This window comes from Culex pipiens, chromosome 2 (genome assembly GCF_016801865.2).
Source record: "Culex pipiens pallens isolate TS chromosome 2, TS_CPP_V2, whole genome shotgun sequence".
Lineage (NCBI taxonomy): Eukaryota > Metazoa > Arthropoda > Insecta > Diptera > Culicidae > Culex > Culex pipiens.
Window position 1 is genome coordinate 106,684,726 of NC_068938.1, and position 20,433 is coordinate 106,705,158.

The window sequence follows — 20,433 nt, forward strand, 5'->3', positions numbered from 1 at the left end:
GGGCAGAAATTGCTTAGGTTGAAAGGGATTCAACTTTTGCACAACAAAAAGGGTACTACTTAGTGAAAGGGACAGATCAATGGCTTCTTGAGGGACTTCTCGACGGGGATTTTTGTAGCAAATTCAACTTAATTGAATCTCAATTGAATTTCATTTGCTAAACATAGAAATTATCTAATAAAATTTGTTTCACTTTGAATATTTTGTTTTCTTTCATTTTGAAGCTATTTGGATGCAAATCTTGCTTAATACAACATCTCCAATCAGTGGTTCAAATTAGTCTTTTGGCCTTCCATTGCAGGGATGGATTGTATCGGTGTACTTAGCCAAATTCCAACTATTAGCTCGATTGGACGAAGTCTTTCAATAATTCCAGAAACTCCAACTTCAAAAAATGGAAAATTGAAAAAAGTCCGAAGATTTTGCTTTTTTGCATTAGAGTTTATTGATTTTAAACCGAAACATAACTCATTACCATCGACATATAAAATCGAAAAACACTTCAACAACAACCCCTTTGTATTTGCGTTATTGTGTCATAGTTCAACTCACCCGCTCAAGTCAACCCCACGTGTATTTTAAGGGTGCCTTTTAGTACCCAAGGTGGGAAGTGCCCAATTTAGTATATGCTCAAAAATCGAACAACTTGGCACTGGTGGCGGCACCCCGGGCGATTGCTCCACTTGTTTCAATTAGTGCCGCGCCACCACCTGGGCGACTCACGACGAGCTTAATCAAATCGATTGTTCGGTCGCAGTTTCAAAGCTTAGACCGCCCCTTTTGATTTTTCGGACGATTGACGACGGGGGCAGCTCCTTTTGCGATTGATTCGTTCCGACGGATAAACGTGCGGTAATTGGCGAAAATTTATAATTAACGAAAATTGCAGCCCGTGAATCACATATGTGCGTTGGAGAGGTGGGAAAAGTAATGAATCGAAAGAAAAACAATAAAACCGCCCACAGACAGTGCACAAATTGGTGAGGAGTGAGAAGAGAGAAAAAAAAAGTGCAGAAGAAATGGTCAACGAAGAGGGAAAGTGAAGATGAAAAGTGAAATGAACAAAGCGGGTCAAATGAAAGTGATTGTTTTTCGCCTAGCCACCGCGATCGCCATCGCATCATCGCGCACCCGGCTAATCAACATCCGCTGCTCGGTTGATTGAATGCGTTCGCCAAGCAAAGTTGAGCCACACCGGATGGTGAGGGATTTAAATGCAATTTTCCTGTAATCCATGCACTTCATCGTAGTTGGTTTCACTTTTATGAGGTTTCTTTACACGATATGGTGTAATGATGACCTGAACATTAAAAGCTTATGAAAATTTATATCTAAGCCAATTTCTTACCAACAGTTTATCACGCTCAGCTCACTCTAGTGTAAGCGGGATGAGCTGCTTGTTCAAATTCAGGGTTATATTGAAGTGTGATGCAATTTTATTTTTATTTTCAAATTGTGATGAAAAACAACAGTATCAGAAAAAATAATAAGATACAGTTGAGATACAGTCGAGACTCGATTATCCGAATATATTATTTGTATGGGACTTCAAATAATCGAATCACGAAAAAAAAATTACTTTAAACATCAAATTTGAGTTCTGCGAGCCTATTTGAGTATTATAAAAAGTTAATAGCACATTAAATGACAAAATGCATTTTTTCATTACAGTCTAGACTCGATTATCCGAAGTTCGATTATCTGAAGGTTTGTATGGGATTTCGGATAATCGAATCAAGATCAAAAAAATGTTTTTTTTTCGTTTTTTTTACTTTTTTACTTTAAAAAATGAAATTTGAGTTCTGCGACCCCATTATTTTCTTTTATTATTATTTTATTTGTTGATTGTCAATAAAATCAAAAAATGCATTTTTTCAACATTTCATCACCGCCATTTTGGCCGCCCTCTTGGAAATTCTAAATAACTTTAGAGTAGTTCAGGGGTCATAATTGAACTCAACAATTAAAAATAAGACAACGAAAAAAAAATGTTTTTCGTGATTCGGGACCGGGACCGTGGTGATTCGGGTACCGGGACCGTGGTGTAGGGGTAAGCGTGATTGCCTCTCACCCAGTCGGCCTGGGTTCGATCCCAGACGGTCCCGGTGGCATTTTTCGAGACGAGATTTGTCTGATCACGCCTTCCGTCGGACGGGAAGTAAATGTTGGCCCCGGACTAACCTAAAAAGGTTAGGTCGTTAGCTCAGTCCAGGTGTAGGAGTCATCTCCCTGGGTCCTGCCTCGGTGGAGTTGCTGGTAGGCAGTTGGACTCACAATCCAAAGGTCATCAGTTCGAATCCCGGGGTGGATGGAAGCTTAGGTGTAAAAAGAGGTTTGCAATTGCCTCAACAATCAAGCCTTCGAACACCTAGTTTCGAGTAGGAATCTCGCAATCGAGAACGCCAAGGCAATGCTGTAGAGCGAATAATTTGATTTTTTTTTTTGATTCGATTATCCGAAGTGAAATTTTGCCAAGGCTTTCGGATAATGAACATAATAATGGATCAATAATTTTAAAAATCCAACAGTTTGATCAAAAATGTTGTGCATAACGAAATATTTTTATATTTTTTTATCGCAAGAACTTTCAAACATTTTGGTTATTTGCTTTGCTTTTGCCTGGTCTCTGTTAAATTTTACATTAATTCAAATGTTTAACCAAATTTGTAAGCCGTCAGCCAATGTTTACTGATTTTATTAAGCATTTAAAAATATGTAATTTTTAATTGGAACCAGGCAATAAAATTATAGTTTTATACTCAGCTAATAATGAGAAAATTTTTACCAACCAATACCAAATTGAGTTATCAAACACTTTTTTTTCTCTGTTATCGAATTTTCTTGTAATATTTTTTGATAACAGAGTGTGTAATTTTTCGAACAAATCTCTGTTATTTTTTATGTTAACAGCTAATCTGAGGGGTTTTAATAAAAAGTTCTGACCTCCTGACAATAACAGAATTTGAACGTTTCAGTTATTCCCAGTGATCCCCGTGCACCGCGTTCAAACGCGTTCTCTGTTTTCTGTACTCGGTCAAACACCAGCACCGCGTGTGCACGTGTACAAGAAAACCTAAACTCTGCCGTGTACAGGCTGTACCCGTACACGAACCTCAAGTTTAAACCGAACCTTGCACCTCGGGTACAAACACCGTGCAGGCCGACGACGCAGAAAAGAGACAAAAATATTTCCCTCACGCTCCCTCTGCTGTAAAGTGGTGTTTTATTCTCCGCTGCTGTCACACTACAGTGTTTGCCACAGAGGGAGTGAGAAGCAGTCATTTTTTTCGTCTCTTTATACGCTCTTCGCTCGCACGGCGTTGTACCCGAGGTGTGCACCCCGTGTTTACACCGCGTGTAAACTTGAGTGCGCCGTGCGGGGAGAACTCGAACATGGTAGCCTGGTGTGTTTGAGGTTCATCTGCACTGGAAACTTGTACGGCGTTTACGGCGTGCGCGCGTTTCGGGAAGACTGGTTATTCCAGTTATTTATTCTGACGTTATGCCGTAGTCTCACAAAAAGTGTGCATCTTCAAATGCGCAAATTCAAAAAAATCCGAAATTGTATGCAAAGTAATTGGATAGGCTGAACTATAGTAAACAGATTTCAAAGATTTCATGAACCTGATTTTTTGAATACCCTATTTTGTAAACTTCATATATTATCCAACTTGCAAAAACCTCAAAAAAGTGCATAATTTTATTATAAATTCAAAAATAATCGGTAGTTGGGAGATCAAAACTAGAATGAAATTTTTATTGGTCCAATTCATAAAATAATGCATCTTAAAACTTTGCAAAATGTTCGGAAAAAAAAATTAATTGTTTTGTTTTTTTTATGTTTAAATTACACACTTTTTCCATGTTTTAAATAGTTGGCCAAGACAAACTCTTTTTTCAAAAAATGAGAAATTCTAGCTTCATTTTTGACATTGAGAAGTCCAAATTTTAAAATACCGTCACCAGGGGTGACATTGGGGATGAGGGGTGAAATTGGGTCATACACATTTAAACATTTTTGTCACGGCGTATTTTCTGGGCAACCTTTAGGAGAAAAAATAGTCATCACTACTTTCAAATGTGTCTTATAGGAAATTTTCTCAGCTTTCCAATGCTTCTAAGAGCGAAATGTTTCATCGGGAAATTTCTGAGATATCTCTATTTTAAGTTTTTTCTTTTAAAATCCTTGATTATTAATTGGCCACTTTTAAATAACAGTCCAGGAAACTTGTCAAATCATGTGTTTCATGTGTCTTTTACTCATCAAAATGTGCAGAATAAGACAAGAAACAACTTTGTAGAAGGTTGCAAACCGCTAAACATTTTGAAAATTAAGTTTTAACCGAATTTTTGGATATGTGGGATTTATTCAAATATTAAAATAATAAAATCGTATTGAAATATTATTTTTAAAAGAACAAATAGATTATTACATAATTGATGTGTACAAATAACACCGGTCTGCTCTGATCCAGCTTGGAATTAGCTGATACAACCGAAATTTCTACAGGTTTGAGATTGATAGGGTATTACAAGATTTTTATGAATAAATATAATATTTCCTTAATCAAACACTAAACAGTTGTATGGATACAAAACATGTTTAATACTAGAAATTAAACTGCAAATTACTGTTGCGAGCTTTAGGAGAAATACTTTTCATTAGTATGAAATGATTATTTTAGTTTTTTTGTATTAAATGATTAAATGATTAGCAATATTTTAGAAGTTTATCTTCATCTTCAATCTCATCTATAAAAAATATATATATTTCTTGATTTTTTTCAAATAGTTTGATAAGAAAGTTTCTGTTCGTTTTTTTTTTTTTTTTGTTAAAATATTATTTAATTTTTGTTCAAACAAAAAAAATGTTTGTGACGGTGTTTTCAGCATTCTGAATTGGAAGACTCGAGTTTAAGTGCTACTATTAAGTGCATTTTCAACTGAAAACATTTTATAAAACTTAATTTTTATTTTATACTGATGAAAATATTACTTTTGAAGCTTGCTACAGTAATATGTAGTATATTTTCGATTTCAAATCATATTTGTATTTATGTTCCAGGTTAATGTTTGCTTAAGAAAATATCAAATTTATTCATTAAAATTCAATAATACCATTAACAATCACAAACCTGCCATAGTTTCGGTTGAACAAGCTAAATCAGAGTAGACACGTGTTATTTGTACACAAAAAATATCTAATTATCAAATAATTCTTGTACAAAATATATTTTTCACTGTTTTATGATTTTAATTTCTGAATAAATCCCATATATTCAAAAACATAGACAAAACATGATTTGCAAAATGTTTAGCGGTTTGCAACCTTCTACAAAGTTTTTTTTGTCTTATTCTGCACATTTTGATGAGTAAAAGACACATGAAACAAATCAATTGACAAGTTTCCTGGACTGTTATTTAAAAGTTTCCAATAAATAATAAAGGAATTTAAAACCAAAAACAATAAAATAGAGATATCTCAGGAATTTCCCGATGAAACATTTCGCTCTTAGAAGCATTGGAAAGCTGAGAAAATTTCCTATAAGACACATTTGAAAGTAGCGATGACTATTTTTTCCTGATAAGGTTGTTCTAGAAAACACGCCGTGATTGTATGACCCAATCTCATCCCTGTTGACGGTAACTTGCTGTTTTTTTTTTTGGCGCAAAAAAAACCTTGATTTTACTCTCCTGTGTTTTGCTCTATCATAGAAACGAGAAGACAAACTTTATAAAATAGACTTTTACTAAGATATTGGCTTACTTTGAGAAAATACTAGATTTTAAATTTTATTTAATTCATTGGTTAATGAATATTGCGAATTTCCAAATTTATTTAACTTATTGGTAGTGAGCTTTTTCTTTTTGTTGCTCATTGAAAATATATTTTTTTTAAATAAATTTAATTGCAACATTCTTTTATAGCAAAATTTGTTCAACTAATTTCTTTTAATTCCTGTTTCCTTTTTTATACAGTTTTCAACTCAGAAACTAATTTTAGCTTACAATGACAGTCCACAATTCCTCAGCTTTATCCTTGAGAATATTTAAAGAGGAAAGAGCTTGTAGGTGTTTTAGATCGACTATACCTTTTAAAAACATTTTCAACTTAAATTCTAGATTAAATTCAATTTTTTCAAAAATCCTATCTGCATAGGAATACCAAAGCACATATGTTGTTTTGAAAATTTACTCGAGAATTCATCAATCAATCTTAAAAGAAGCAAGCAAACGTCTTTTTAAAATACGCAATATAATTTGTTCAATCAGCACCTGCCAGAATGCAAGATTTTCTCCTTCAAATTGTGGTTACTGGAATGTCTATCGCTAATATAATTTGTAATATTTTTTCGTTCCAGACCAACGTCGGCCCGATCCTGCTCTCGGCGAATCCGTACCACGATGTGGGCAACCCCCTCACCCTTTCTTCAACCCGCTCCGTCCCACTAGCACCTCAACTCCGCAAAATAGTACAAGAAGCCGTGCGGCAACAGGCCGAAACGGGCTACCCCCAGGCCATCATCCTATCAGGTTGGTTTTGATCTTTCATCTTTAAAAATTGGAACATAAATTTATTTATATTTCAGGAACTTCCGGTTCCGGCAAAACGCACTGCTCGATGCTGCTCCTTCGGCAACTGTTTGCCGTGGCCGGCGGTGGTCCCGAAACGGACGCCTTCAAGCATCTGGCCGCGTCCTTTACCGTACTCCGGTCGCTCGGATCGGCCAAAACGTCCACCAACTCCGAGTCGAGTAGAATTGTAAGGACTTTGGGTTCTTTTCTTCAAGAATTTAAGATTGAACTGATTTGTGTCTCTTCTCACAGGGCCAGTTCATCGAGGTGCAGGTGACGGACGGTGCGCTGTACCGGACGAAGATCCACTGTTACTTCCTGGACCAAACCCGGGTCATCCGGCCGTTACCGAACGAGAAGAATTACCACATCTTTTACCAGATGCTCGCCGGGTTGAACGCTGAAGAGTGCGCCCGGCTTAACCTGGAAGGATACTCCCCGGCGAATCTGAGGTACCTGCAGAACGGGGACATCCGGCAGGACGAGCACGAGGACGCGGCCCGGTTTCAGGCGTGGAAGGCATGTCTCGGAATTTTGGGCATTCCGTTTTTGGACGTGGTCCGAGTTCTGGCAGCGGTTTTGTTGCTAGGCAACGTGCAGTTCGTTGATGGACAGGTTAGTTCAACATCTTTACTGTACACGTGGCTTAGTGTGTAAGTCGAGGACCTACCGATCAGGAGGTTCTGGGTTCGAATCTTGCTATGATGACTACTTTATATGGGTAATTTACGTCTGATTACAATGATAGTTAAACTTATAAATGTCTGAGCAAACATAAAACTTTTTAACAATAGGCCATTATGCCTTGTTTATCAATAGTTAACCTTAATCACCCACTTCTTCATCAGGGCCTCGAAGTCGAGGTGACAGACGACACCGAACTGAACGCCGTAGCGAACCTCCTTGGAGTGCCACCTGCGCAGCTGTTCCGTGGCCTAACCATCCGGACGCACAACGCCCGCGGCCAGCTCATCAAGTCCAAGTGCGATGCCAACATGTCCAACATGACGCGCGATTCGCTGGCGAAGGCGCTTTACTGCCGAACAGTCGCGACCATCGTGCGGCGAGCAAACAGTCTCAAAAGGTGCGCATGCATGACTTGCTCAAAGTTGTAGATTTCTATAACTTGTACTTCTTTTCACAAATTCCAGGTTGGGTTCGACGCTCGGAACGCTTAGCTCCGATAGTAACGAATCGGTGCACAACCAAGCGGAGGTGGCCAGCCAGCACGCGTCCACGATCGGAGGGAATGCCGGCTCCAAGTCGATGGCCGCACTCAACAATGCGGTGCGGCACGCGACGGATGGATTCATTGGTAAGTAAAACCTACAATACTCGCCGTGCGCTTGCGCAAAGAAGCAAGAGTGGTGAAAGGAGAGCTAAAAATAAATTCACGGAGCTTCGTTATCGATATAACGCGTTGGCATAGTCAGTTTCAGGCGTTACGGTTAGCGGAGACATGCACCGTAGGGTAGGCGACCCAATTATTGATTGATGAAGATTTTTTCTGATGCATTATTTTTTTTTTTTTAATTTCAAACATGTTTTTCTTTTTATTCAAAAAATAAAACAATCTTTTGAACTGTAGATGCTATTCCACTAAGCGCTGGTAGGTGGCAAAAAAACAATAAAGTAACGTTTTTAGAGTTTTTATCCTTTTGAGTCCCCCTAAATACGATTTTTTAAACACTTAAAATGCGAAAAGTAATAATTCGGTTTATTGAGCCATTTAACAAAAAACCTATATGATATATTTTTCTGTAGCAAGTTGATTGTAAGTAGGGGAATATACCCTTTGTCGGCACATTCTCTTTATCGGCTTATCAGAACTGTGATCATGAATTGCAGTTTTCATAAAATGAGCATTTTACTATTTATGTACTTAAAAATATTGTTTGAATACCGGCAAACTACAAAAGTGAGGAGATTAGGTCAAACATATTTGTTGGACGAAAATGGGTCTATTTCCCCGACTTAAATTAAGAATCATTCAATATTACACGAGTTGAACGAGGTAACAGCTGCAAAATTATACTAAATAGTATTTTATTGCTATAATTCGCATTGAATATATATTAAAATGGTATACCATTATCAATTTGGTCATTATCCAAATCTTCTTAAAGATAAATTGAATGTCAACATAAAGCGCAACGTTTATTTTTCAATTATGAGCAATTTTCTGCGAAATCGGCCGATTATGACCATTTCTATTTTTTGTATTTTCTGATTTGGCTCAAACTTTGTGGGGGCCTTCCCTATAACCAAAGAAGCCATTTTGTGTCATCGGTTTACCCATAAAATGTTGGCAGCTGTCCATACAAAAATGGCACGTAAACATTCGAAAATCTGTAACTTTTGAAAGCATTCCTGATTAATTTGGTGTCTTCAGCAAAGTTGTAGGTATTGATGAGGACTGTTTAAAAAAGGTACACTGAAAAATATGCCAATTTTTTAATAAACTTATTTTTTTCATAAAAAAGTTTTTTTTTAATTTTTAGGGAATCCGCAACTTTTGAACCATTGAAAAGTATGCTCAGAAATATTGCCGTCAAGCTATGCATTTTTGAAAAAAATGTGATTTTTGGAAAAAAAGGATATTTTTACCTGGGTGATAAATAGAGAGGATGCGTAATGTGATTTTCTAATGATCCCACTTTGTTTACATTTACAAAGAAGGAGGCTGTTCAAGCACAAGCATGGCTTTTTCTTACTGGCAAATGAGCTGTTTATAATCAGTGGTAGGGGAACTATACCCTTTTTCAGCCTATTTCTATTATCGGCCTATCAGCACTTTGCTCATGAATTAGAGCTTTCATAAAGTGTTTTTGACTGGTCCAAAGTAATAAATAGCTCAAATAAAAGTGAGCAAACAACTCTCCATTGTTGATACATGCCTGTTGCAGTTTTTTGATTTTTAAAAATAATGACGACCAGAAATCGTTATTTCTGAAAATATATTTTTCTAATTCACAAAATTTGCTATAAAATTGTCTAAGAGACATTACGGATTGGACCTCTGGTTGCGGAGATACAGTGGTTTCAAGAAAAAGAAATAGGAAAAGAAATCTAACCTAAACAACCCTCAATTTTCTAATGCCGATGTCTCAGCAACTAAAAGTTCGATTTTCGTTATTAAAAAATGAAACATTCGGTAAATTTTCCAATCTTTTCGAAAACAATATTATCACATTTTATAAATCAAGACTAATATTTCAAATAGTAGATTATGCAACAAGTGCATTAGATTATGCAACAAGCGCATTTTTTCGCAACTAAATTGTGAACCTACTCAATTTTCATGTCATTCTCCCATAACGAAACGGCCTACATTTCTTCGCAAAAGTACTGAAAAGTTTAAGTTTTGACAGTTATCTTGACGGCAAACAACATTCAAGCAAGGAGACAAACGATTCTCTGAAAAAAAATCATTTCAAAGGATGTTTTTAGGAATTACAAAAAAAACCCGATTTAATATCACCAGAGGTGAAATAGAGCCTTTCTTACAAAATGATGAAACTCCGAGAAATATATTGGTGCAATTATTTTTTCAAAAACAAAATGATACCATCCAGTGAGAATTTTACCTAAAGCTTCGAATCTTTTAAGGCTGAACCTCAAATGCCATTTTTTTTAATTTCAGAAGTACATTATTTGTCGCAAAACATTTAAATTTAATTAAGAAAAACTTATTGGATTGACATTATTAGAAAAAAATAAAGGGTACTCAGTAGGATGTAACAAAAATGACTTTTTGGCGGGCATTCAAGGGTTTGTTCCGGTGGGCATACTAAGCCTAAATCCAAAATATGAGCTTGATTGGACGAAACAGGAGCTGGCGCTCCGCCCTTCAATTTTAAATGGGATTTAACCCGTAAAAAAAGATTTTTTCAAAAATGACACTTTTTGAGGCATTTTGGCCACTGAAGCGTTTATTTTCAACATCATTGGCGTGTAGGCCAGATCCTTGCGCATCTTTTGGTGTATATAACATTGAAATTTGGAGCACCCTGGAGCTCGGTACAGGCCTTCAAAGTTAGGCATTTTTTCGAAAAATCGGCCCCGGCAAAATCAAATGGCGTCTAGGGCGTCGCGAGGCGCGACGCATATCTTTTTTGCCGGGACCGATTTTTCGAAAAAATGCCTAACTTTGAAGGCCTGTACCGAGCTCCAGGGTGCTCCAAACTTCAATGTTATATATACCAAAAGATGCGCAAGGATCTGGCCTACACACCAATGATGTTGAAAATAAACGCTTCAGGGGCCAAAATGCTTCAAAAAGTGACATTTTTGAAAAAATCTTTTTTTACGGGTTAAATCCCATTTAAAATTGAAGGGCGGAGCGCCAGCTCCTGTTACATCCAATCAAGCTCATATTTTGGATTTGGGCTTAGTATGCCCACCGGAACAAACCCTTGAATGCCCGCCAAAAAGTCATTTTTGTTACATCCAAGTACTCAGTCTATAATGTAAGTCTATGATTACCTTAAAAAAATATGTATCGCTATTGCACTTTGTCAATCAATTATGAGGAGCCAGAAAGAACACTTTCACGCGCAGCGTAAAACGCGCAAGCGTAAAGGCGCTGGCGTTGAAGCTTCGACTTGACGACTTGTCGAGCTTTCGAGCGAGAACGAGCCGGGACTTCGAATTTGATGTTCAGTATATGATTTTGTATAAATCCAAAAATTTAATAGGAATAAATAGGGTAAAAATAAGACGAAAAACACTAAAATCGCTATATCTCTGGAAATACATTTTGAAAAAGCTTCAAATTTTGGGCCCAAACAGTTTATGGCGCATGTTTTCGAATGGCTTTTTGTTTGAAACTGAAATCTTTAAATTTGATAGTGTTATCTGTAAAATAGTCCAAAAAATACCTCTAAAAATGGCTTTGACCACATTTACTGGTCGAAAATTGTGAATCGAAAAATAAAATGTTCGTCTCCGACCCCACGGCTACAGATCTGGCTTTTAAAAATTGTGGGTTTTACGAGCGGTTTTCGAGTGATAGAAGACACAAATTTTTGAGAGCGGATACAGACATCGGCCATGTATTTCAGAAAAAGAGCTCTCAAAAATCAGACTTTGAGTTCCGGGTTTCGGGCGAAAATTCAATCGAATGAGCGCATCTAAACCTTCAATTCAGTAATAGGATTTTTTCCTGGGATGAATCCTCGCCGTGCACGATTTTTTTTAGATTTCTGAAAAAAGCGTTTTTCCAAAAGCAAACCTTAAACCTTTCTTTTGTAAGAAAGGCAAAAAGTCAAACGCTCTCAAATAAAAGTGCGGAATCCAATCGATGTAAAATTTGCTGAGAAGTTTGATCGAGTCGTGAACACTCAGTTAGAAAGATAAATTTAAGTGAAATTACAAATAAATCCTTGGGGAGAATTATTCTGAATGACCCCTTACCTTTTTTGAGAAATTTACTCTGTATATAAAGAAAAATCATACAGCTATAACTTTTGAACCAACCGTCTGATCAATACCAAAATTTACTCGAATACAATTCATACCAAATGCTTTCGATAGAGAATGGGCTGGGACTTTGAATTTGATGTTCAGTATATGATTTTGTATAAATCCAAAAATTTAATAGGAATAAATAGGGTAAAAATAAGACGAAAAACACTAAAATCGCTATATCTCTGGAAATACATTTTGAAAAAGCTTCAAATTTTGGGCCCAAACAGTTTATGGCGCATGTTTTCGAATGGCTTTTTGTTTGAAACTGAAATCTTTAAATTTGATAGTGTTATCTGTAAAATAGTCCAAAAAATACCTCTAAAAATGGCTTTGACCACATTTACTGGTCGAAAATTGTGAATCGAAAAATAAAATGTTCGTCTCCGACCCCACGGCTACAGATCTGGCTTTTAAAAATTGTGGGTTTTACGAGCGGTTTTCGAGTGATGGAAGACACAAATTTTTGAGAGCGGATACAGACATCGGCCATGTATTTCAGAAAAAGAGCTCTCAAAAATCAGACTTTGAGTTCCGGGTTTCGGGCGAAAATTCAATCGAATGAGCGCATCTAAACCTTCAATTCAGTAATAGGATTTTTTCCTGGGATGAATCCTCGCCGTGCACGATTTTTTTTAGATTTCTGAAAAAAGCGTTTTTCCAAAAGCAAACCTTAAACCTTTCTTTTGTAAGAAAGGCAAAAAGTCAAACGCTCTCAAATAAAAGTGCGGAATCCAATCGATGTAAAATTTGCTGAGAAGTTTGATCGAGTCGTGAACACTCAGTTAGAAAGATAAATTTAAGTGAAATTACAAATAAATCCTTGGGGAGAATTATTCTGAATGACCCCTTACCTTTTTTGAGAAATTTACTCTGTATATAAAGAAAAATCATACAGCTATAACTTTTGAACCAACCGTCTGATCAATACCAAAATTTACTCGAATACAATTCATACCAAATGCTTTCGATAGAGAATGGGCTGGGACTTTGAATTTGATGTTCAGTATATGATTTTGTATAAATCCAAAAATTTAATAGGAATAAATAGGGTAAAAATAAGACGAAAAACACTAAAATCGCTATATCTCTGGAAATACATTTTGAAAAAGCTTCAAATTTTGGGCCCAAACAGTTTATGGCGCATGTTTTCGAATGGCTTTTTGTTTGAAACTGAAATCTTTAAATTTGATAGTGTTATCTGTAAAATAGTCCAAAAAATACCTCTAAAAATGGCTTTGACCACATTTACTGGTCGAAAATTGTGAATCGAAAAATAAAATGTTCGTCTCCGACCCCACGGCTACAGATCTGGCTTTTAAAAATTGTGGGTTTTACGAGCGGTTTTCGAGTGATGGAAGACACAAATTTTTGAGAGCGGATACAGACATCGGCCATGTATTTCAGAAAAAGAGCTCTCAAAAATCAGACTTTGAGTTCCGGGTTTCGGGCGAAAATTCAATCGAATGAGCGCATCTAAACCTTCAATTCAGTAATAGGATTTTTTCCTGGGATGAATCCTCGCCGTGCACGATTTTTTTTAGATTTCTGAAAAAAGCGTTTTTCCAAAAGCAAACCTTAAACCTTTCTTTTGTAAGAAAGGCAAAAAGTCAAACGCTCTCAAATAAAAGTGCGGAATCCAATCGATGTAAAATTTGCTGAGAAGTTTGATCGAGTCGTGAACACTCAGTTAGAAAGATAAATTTAAGTGAAATTACAAATAAATCCTTGGGGAGAATTATTCTGAATGACCCCTTACCTTTTTTGAGAAATTTACTCTGTATATAAAGAAAAATCATACAGCTATAACTTTTGAACCAACCGTCTGATCAATACCAAAATTTACTCGAATACAATTCATACCAAATGCTTTCGATCGAGAATGGGCTGGGACTTTGAATTTGATGTTCAGTATATGATTTTGTATAAATCCAAAAATTTAATAGGAATAAATAGGGTAAAAATAAGACGAAAAACACTAAAATCGCTATATCTCTGGAAATACATTTTGAAAAAGCTTCAAATTTTGGGCCCAAACAGTTTATGGCGCATGTTTTCGAATGGCTTTTTGTTTGAAACTGAAATCTTTAAATTTGATAGTGTTATCTGTAAAATAGTCCAAAAAATACCTCTAAAAATGGCTTTGACCACATTTACTGGTCGAAAATTGTGAATCGAAAAATAAAATGTTCGTCTCCGACCCCACGGCTACAGATCTGGCTTTTAAAAATTGTGGGTTTTACGAGCGGTTTTCGAGTGATGGAAGACACAAATTTTTGAGAGCGGATACAGACATCGGCCATGTATTTCAGAAAAAGAGCTCTCAAAAATCAGACTTTGAGTTCCGGGTTTCGGGCGAAAATTCAATCGAATGAGCGCATCTAAACCTTCAATTCAGTAATAGGATTTTTTCCTGGGATGAATCCTCGCCGTGCACGATTTTTTTTAGATTTCTGAAAAAAGCGTTTTTCCAAAAGCAAACCTTAAACCTTTCTTTTGTAAGAAAGGCAAAAAGTCAAACGCTCTCAAATAAAAGTGCGGAATCCAATCGATGTAAAATTTGCTGAGAAGTTTGATCGAGTCGTGAACACTCAGTTAGAAAGATAAATTTAAGTGAAATTACAAATAAATCCTTGGGGAGAATTATTCTGAATGACCCCTTACCTTTTTTGAGAAATTTACTCTGTATATAAAGAAAAATCATACAGCTATAACTTTTGAACCAACCGTCTGATCAATACCAAAATTTACTCGAATACAATTCATACCAAATGCTTTCGATCGAGAATGGGCTGGGACTTTGAATTTGATGTTCAGTATATGATTTTGTATAAATCCAAAAATTTAATAGGAATAAATAGGGTAAAAATAAGACGAAAAACACTAAAATCGCTATATCTCTGGAAATACATTTTGAAAAAGCTTCAAATTTTGGGCCCAAACAGTTTATGGCGCATGTTTTCGAATGGCTTTTTGTTTGAAACTGAAATCTTTAAATTTGATAGTGTTATCTGTAAAATAGTCCAAAAAATACCTCTAAAAATGGCTTTGACCACATTTACTGGTCGAAAATTGTGAATCGAAAAATAAAATGTTCGTCTCCGACCCCACGGCTACAGATCTGGCTTTTAAAAATTGTGGGTTTTACGAGCGGTTTTCGAGTGATGGAAGACACAAATTTTTGAGAGCGGATACAGACATCGGCCATGTATTTCAGAAAAAGAGCTCTCAAAAATCAGACTTTGAGTTCCGGGTTTCGGGCGAAAATTCAATCGAATGAGCGCATCTAAACCTTCAATTCAGTAATAGGATTTTTTCCTGGGATGAATCCTCGCCGTGCACGATTTTTTTTAGATTTCTGAAAAAAGCGTTTTTCCAAAAGCAAACCTTAAACCTTTCTTTTGTAAGAAAGGCAAAAAGTCAAACGCTCTCAAATAAAAGTGCGGAATCCAATCGATGTAAAATTTGCTGAGAAGTTTGATCGAGTCGTGAACACTCAGTTAGAAAGATAAATTTAAGTGAAATTACAAATAAATCCTTGGGGAGAATTATTCTGAATGACCCCTTACCTTTTTTGAGAAATTTACTCTGTATATAAAGAAAAATCATACAGCTATAACTTTTGAACCAACCGTCTGATCAATACCAAAATTTACTCGAATACAATTCATACCAAATGCTTTCGATCGAGAATGGGCTGGGACTTTGAATTTGATGTTCAGTATATGATTTTGTATAAATCCAAAAATTTAATAGGAATAAATAGGGTAAAAATAAGACGAAAAACACTAAAATCGCTATATCTCTGGAAATACATTTTGAAAAAGCTTCAAATTTTGGGCCCAAACAGTTTATGGCGCATGTTTTCGAATGGCTTTTTGTTTGAAACTGAAATCTTTAAATTTGATAGTGTTATCTGTAAAATAGTCCAAAAAATACCTCTAAAAATGGCTTTGACCACATTTACTGGTCGAAAATTGTGAATCGAAAAATAAAATGTTCGTCTCCGACCCCACGGCTACAGATCTGGCTTTTAAAAATTGTGGGTTTTACGAGCGGTTTTCGAGTGATGGAAGACACAAATTTTTGAGAGCGGATACAGACATCGGCCATGTATTTCAGAAAAAGAGCTCTCAAAAATCAGACTTTGAGTTCCGGGTTTCGGGCGAAAATTCAATCGAATGAGCGCATCTAAACCTTCAATTCAGTAATAGGATTTTTTCCTGGGATGAATCCTCGCCGTGCACGATTTTTTTTAGATTTCTGAAAAAAGCGTTTTTCCAAAAGCAAACCTTAAACCTTTCTTTTGTAAGAAAGGCAAAAAGTCAAACGCTCTCAAATAAAAGTGCGGAATCCAATCGATGTAAAATTTGCTGAGAAGTTTGATCGAGTCGTGAACACTCAGTTAGAAAGATAAATTTAAGTGAAATTACAAATAAATCCTTGGGGAGAATTATTCTGAATGACCCCTTACCTTTTTTGAGAAATTTACTCTGTATATAAAGAAAAATCATACAGCTATAACTTTTGAACCAACCGTCTGATCAATACCAAAATTTACTCGAATACAATTCATACCAAATGCTTTCGATCGAGAATGGGCTGGGACTTTGAATTTGATGTTCAGTATATGATTTTGTATAAATCCAAAAATTTAATAGGAATAAATAGGGTAAAAATAAGACGAAAAACACTAAAATCGCTATATCTCTGGAAATACATTTTGAAAAAGCTTCAAATTTTGGGCCCAAACAGTTTATGGCGCATGTTTTCGAATGGCTTTTTGTTTGAAACTGAAATCTTTAAATTTGATAGTGTTATCTGTAAAATAGTCCAAAAAATACCTCTAAAAATGGCTTTGACCACATTTACTGGTCGAAAATTGTGAATCGAAAAATAAAATGTTCGTCTCCGACCCCACGGCTACAGATCTGGCTTTTAAAAATTGTGGGTTTTACGAGCGGTTTTCGAGTGATGGAAGACACAAATTTTTGAGAGCGGATACAGACATCGGCCATGTATTTCAGAAAAAGAGCTCTCAAAAATCAGACTTTGAGTTCCGGGTTTCGGGCGAAAATTCAATCGAATGAGCGCATCTAAACCTTCAATTCAGTAATAGGATTTTTTCCTGGGATGAATCCTCGCCGTGCACGATTTTTTTTAGATTTCTGAAAAAAGCGTTTTTCCAAAAGCAAACCTTAAACCTTTCTTTTGTAAGAAAGGCAAAAAGTCAAACGCTCTCAAATAAAAGTGCGGAATCCAATCGATGTAAAATTTGCTGAGAAGTTTGATCGAGTCGTGAACACTCAGTTAGAAAGATAAATTTAAGTGAAATTACAAATAAATCCTTGGGGAGAATTATTCTGAATGACCCCTTACCTTTTTTGAGAAATTTACTCTGTATATAAAGAAAAATCATACAGCTATAACTTTTGAACCAACCGTCTGATCAATACCAAAATTTACTCGAATACAATTCATACCAAATGCTTTCGATCGAGAATGGGCTGGGACTTTGAATTTGATGTTCAGTATATGATTTTGTATAAATCCAAAAATTTAATAGGAATAAATAGGGTAAAAATAAGACGAAAAACACTAAAATCGCTATATCTCTGGAAATACATTTTGAAAAAGCTTCAAATTTTGGGCCCAAACAGTTTATGGCGCATGTTTTCGAATGGCTTTTTGTTTGAAACTGAAATCTTTAAATTTGATAGTGTTATCTGTAAAATAGTCCAAAAAATACCTCTAAAAATGGCTTTGACCACATTTACTGGTCGAAAATTGTGAATCGAAAAATAAAATGTTCGTCTCCGACCCCACGGCTACAGATCTGGCTTTTAAAAATTGTGGGTTTTACGAGCGGTTTTCGAGTGATGGAAGACACAAATTTTTGAGAGCGGATACAGACATCGGCCATGTATTTCAGAAAAAGAGCTCTCAAAAATCAGACTTTGAGTTCCGGGTTTCGGGCCAAATCGAATGAGCGCATCTAAACCTTCAATTCAGTAATAGGATTTTTTCCTGGGATGAATCCTCGCCGTGCACGATTTTTTTTAGATTTCTGAAAAAAGCGTTTTTCCAAAAGCAAACCTTAAACCTTTCTTTTGTAAGAAAGGCAAAAAGTCAAACGCTCTCAAATAAAAGTGCGGAATCCAATCGATGTAAAATTTGCTGAGAAGTTTGATCGAGTCGTGAACACTCAGTTAGAAAGATAAATTTAAGTGAAATTACAAATAAATCCTTGGGGAGAATTATTCTGAATGACCCCTTACCTTTTTTGAGAAATTTACTCTGTATATAAAGAAAAATCATACAGCTATAACTTTTGAACCAACCGTCTGATCAATACCAAAATTTACTCGAATACAATTCATACCAAATGCTTTCGATCGAGAATGGGCTGGGACTTTGAATTTGATGTTCAGTATATGATTTTGTATAAATCCAAAAATTTAATAGGAAAAAATAGGGTAAAAATAAGACGAAAAACACTAAAATCGCTATATCTCTGGAAATACATTTTGAAAAAGCTTCAAATTTTGGGCCCAAACAGTTTATGGCGCATGTTTTCGAATGGCTTTTTGTTTGAAACTGAATTCTTTAAATTTGATAGTGTTATCTGTAAAATAGTCCAAAAAATACCTCTAAAAATGGCTTTGACCACATTTACTGGTCGAAAATTGTGAATCGAAAAATAAAATGTTCGTCTCCGACCCCACGGCTACAGATCTGGCTTTTAAAAATTGTGGGTTTTACGAGCGGTTTTCCAGTGATGGAAGACACAAATTTTTAAGAGCGGATACAGACATCGGCCATGTATTTCAGAAAAAGAGCTCTCAAAAATCAGACTTTGAGTTCCGGGTTTCGGGCGAAAATTCAATCGAAAGAGCGCATCTAAACCTTCAATTTAGTAATAGGATTTTTTCCTGGGACGAATCCTCGCCGTGCACGATTTTTTTTAGATTTCTGAAAAAAGCGTTTTTTCCAAAAGCAAACCTTAAACCTTTCTTTTGTAAGAAAGGCAAAAAGTCAAACGCTCTCAAATAAAAGTGCGGAATCCAATCGATGTAAAATTTGCTGAGAAGTTTGATCGAGTCGTGAACACTCAGTTAGAAAGATAAATTTAAGTGAAATTACAAATAAATCCTTGGGGAGAATTATTCTGAATGACCCCTTACCTTTTTTGAGAAATTTACTCTGTATATAAAGAAAAATCATACAGCTATAACTTTTGAACCAACCGTCTGATCAATACCAAAATTTACTCGAATACAATTCATACCAAATGCTTTCGATCGAGAATGGGCTGGGACTTTGAATTTGATGTTCAGTATATGATTTTGTATAAATCCAAAAATTTAATAGGAATAAATAGGGTAAAAATAAGACGAAAAACACTAAAATCGCTATATCTCTGGAAATACATTTTGAAAAAGCTTCAAATTTTGGGCCCAAACAGTTTATGGCGCATGTTTTCGAATGGCTTTTTGTTTGAAACTGAATTCTTTAAATTTGATAGTGTTATCTGTAAAATAGTCCAAAAAATACCTCTAAAAATGGCTTTGACCACATTTACTGGTCGAAAATTGTGAATCGAAAAATAAAATGTTCGTCTCCGACCCCACGGCTACAGATCTGGCTTTTAAAAATTGTGGGTTTTACGAGCGGTTTTCGAGTGATGGAAGACACAAATTTTTGAGAGCGGATACAGACATCGGCCATGTATTTCAGAAAAAGAGCTCTCAAAAATCAGACTTTGAGTTCCGGGTTTCGGGCGAAAATTCAATCGAATGAGCGCATCTAAACCTTCAATTCAGTAATAGGATTTTTTCCTGGGACGAATCCTCGCCGTGCACGATTTTTTTTAGATTTCTGAAAAAAGCGTTTTTCCAAAAGCAAACCTTAAACCTTTCTTTTGTAAGAAAGGCAAAAAGTCAAACGCTCTCAAATAAAAGTGCGGAATCCAATCGATGTAAAATTTGCTGAGAAGTTTGATCGAGTCGTGAACACTCAGTTAGAAAGATAAATTTAAGTGAAATTACAAATAAATCCTTGGGGAGAATTATTCTGAATGACCCCTTACCTTTTTTGAGAAATTTACTCTGTATATAAAGAAAAATCATACAGCTATAACTTTTGAACCAACCGTCTGATCAATACCAAAATTTACTCGAATACAATTCATACCAAATGCTTTCGATCGAGAATGGGCTGGGACTTTGAATTTGATGTTCAGTATATGATTTTGTATAAATCCAAAAATTTAATAGGAAAAAATAGGGTAAAAATAAGACGAAAAACACTAAAATCGCTATATCTCTGGAAATACATTTTGGAAAAGCTTCAAATTTTGGGCCCAAACAGTTTATGGCGCATGTTTTCGAA

General features: G+C 35.7%; 1 protein-coding gene across 1 annotated transcript in view; it reads left to right on the forward strand.

Moving 5' to 3' along the window:
- Positions 1-20,433, forward strand: part of LOC120414734 (myosin-I heavy chain) — a 107,908-nt gene that overhangs the window by 72,515 nt on the left and 14,960 nt on the right. The window contains 5 exon segments of the mRNA XM_052709203.1: positions 6,363-6,534; positions 6,591-6,763; positions 6,829-7,191; positions 7,425-7,660; positions 7,728-7,891. Of these exon segments, the coding sequence (XP_052565163.1) occupies positions 6,363-6,534; positions 6,591-6,763; positions 6,829-7,191; positions 7,425-7,660; positions 7,728-7,891 (1,108 nt within the window).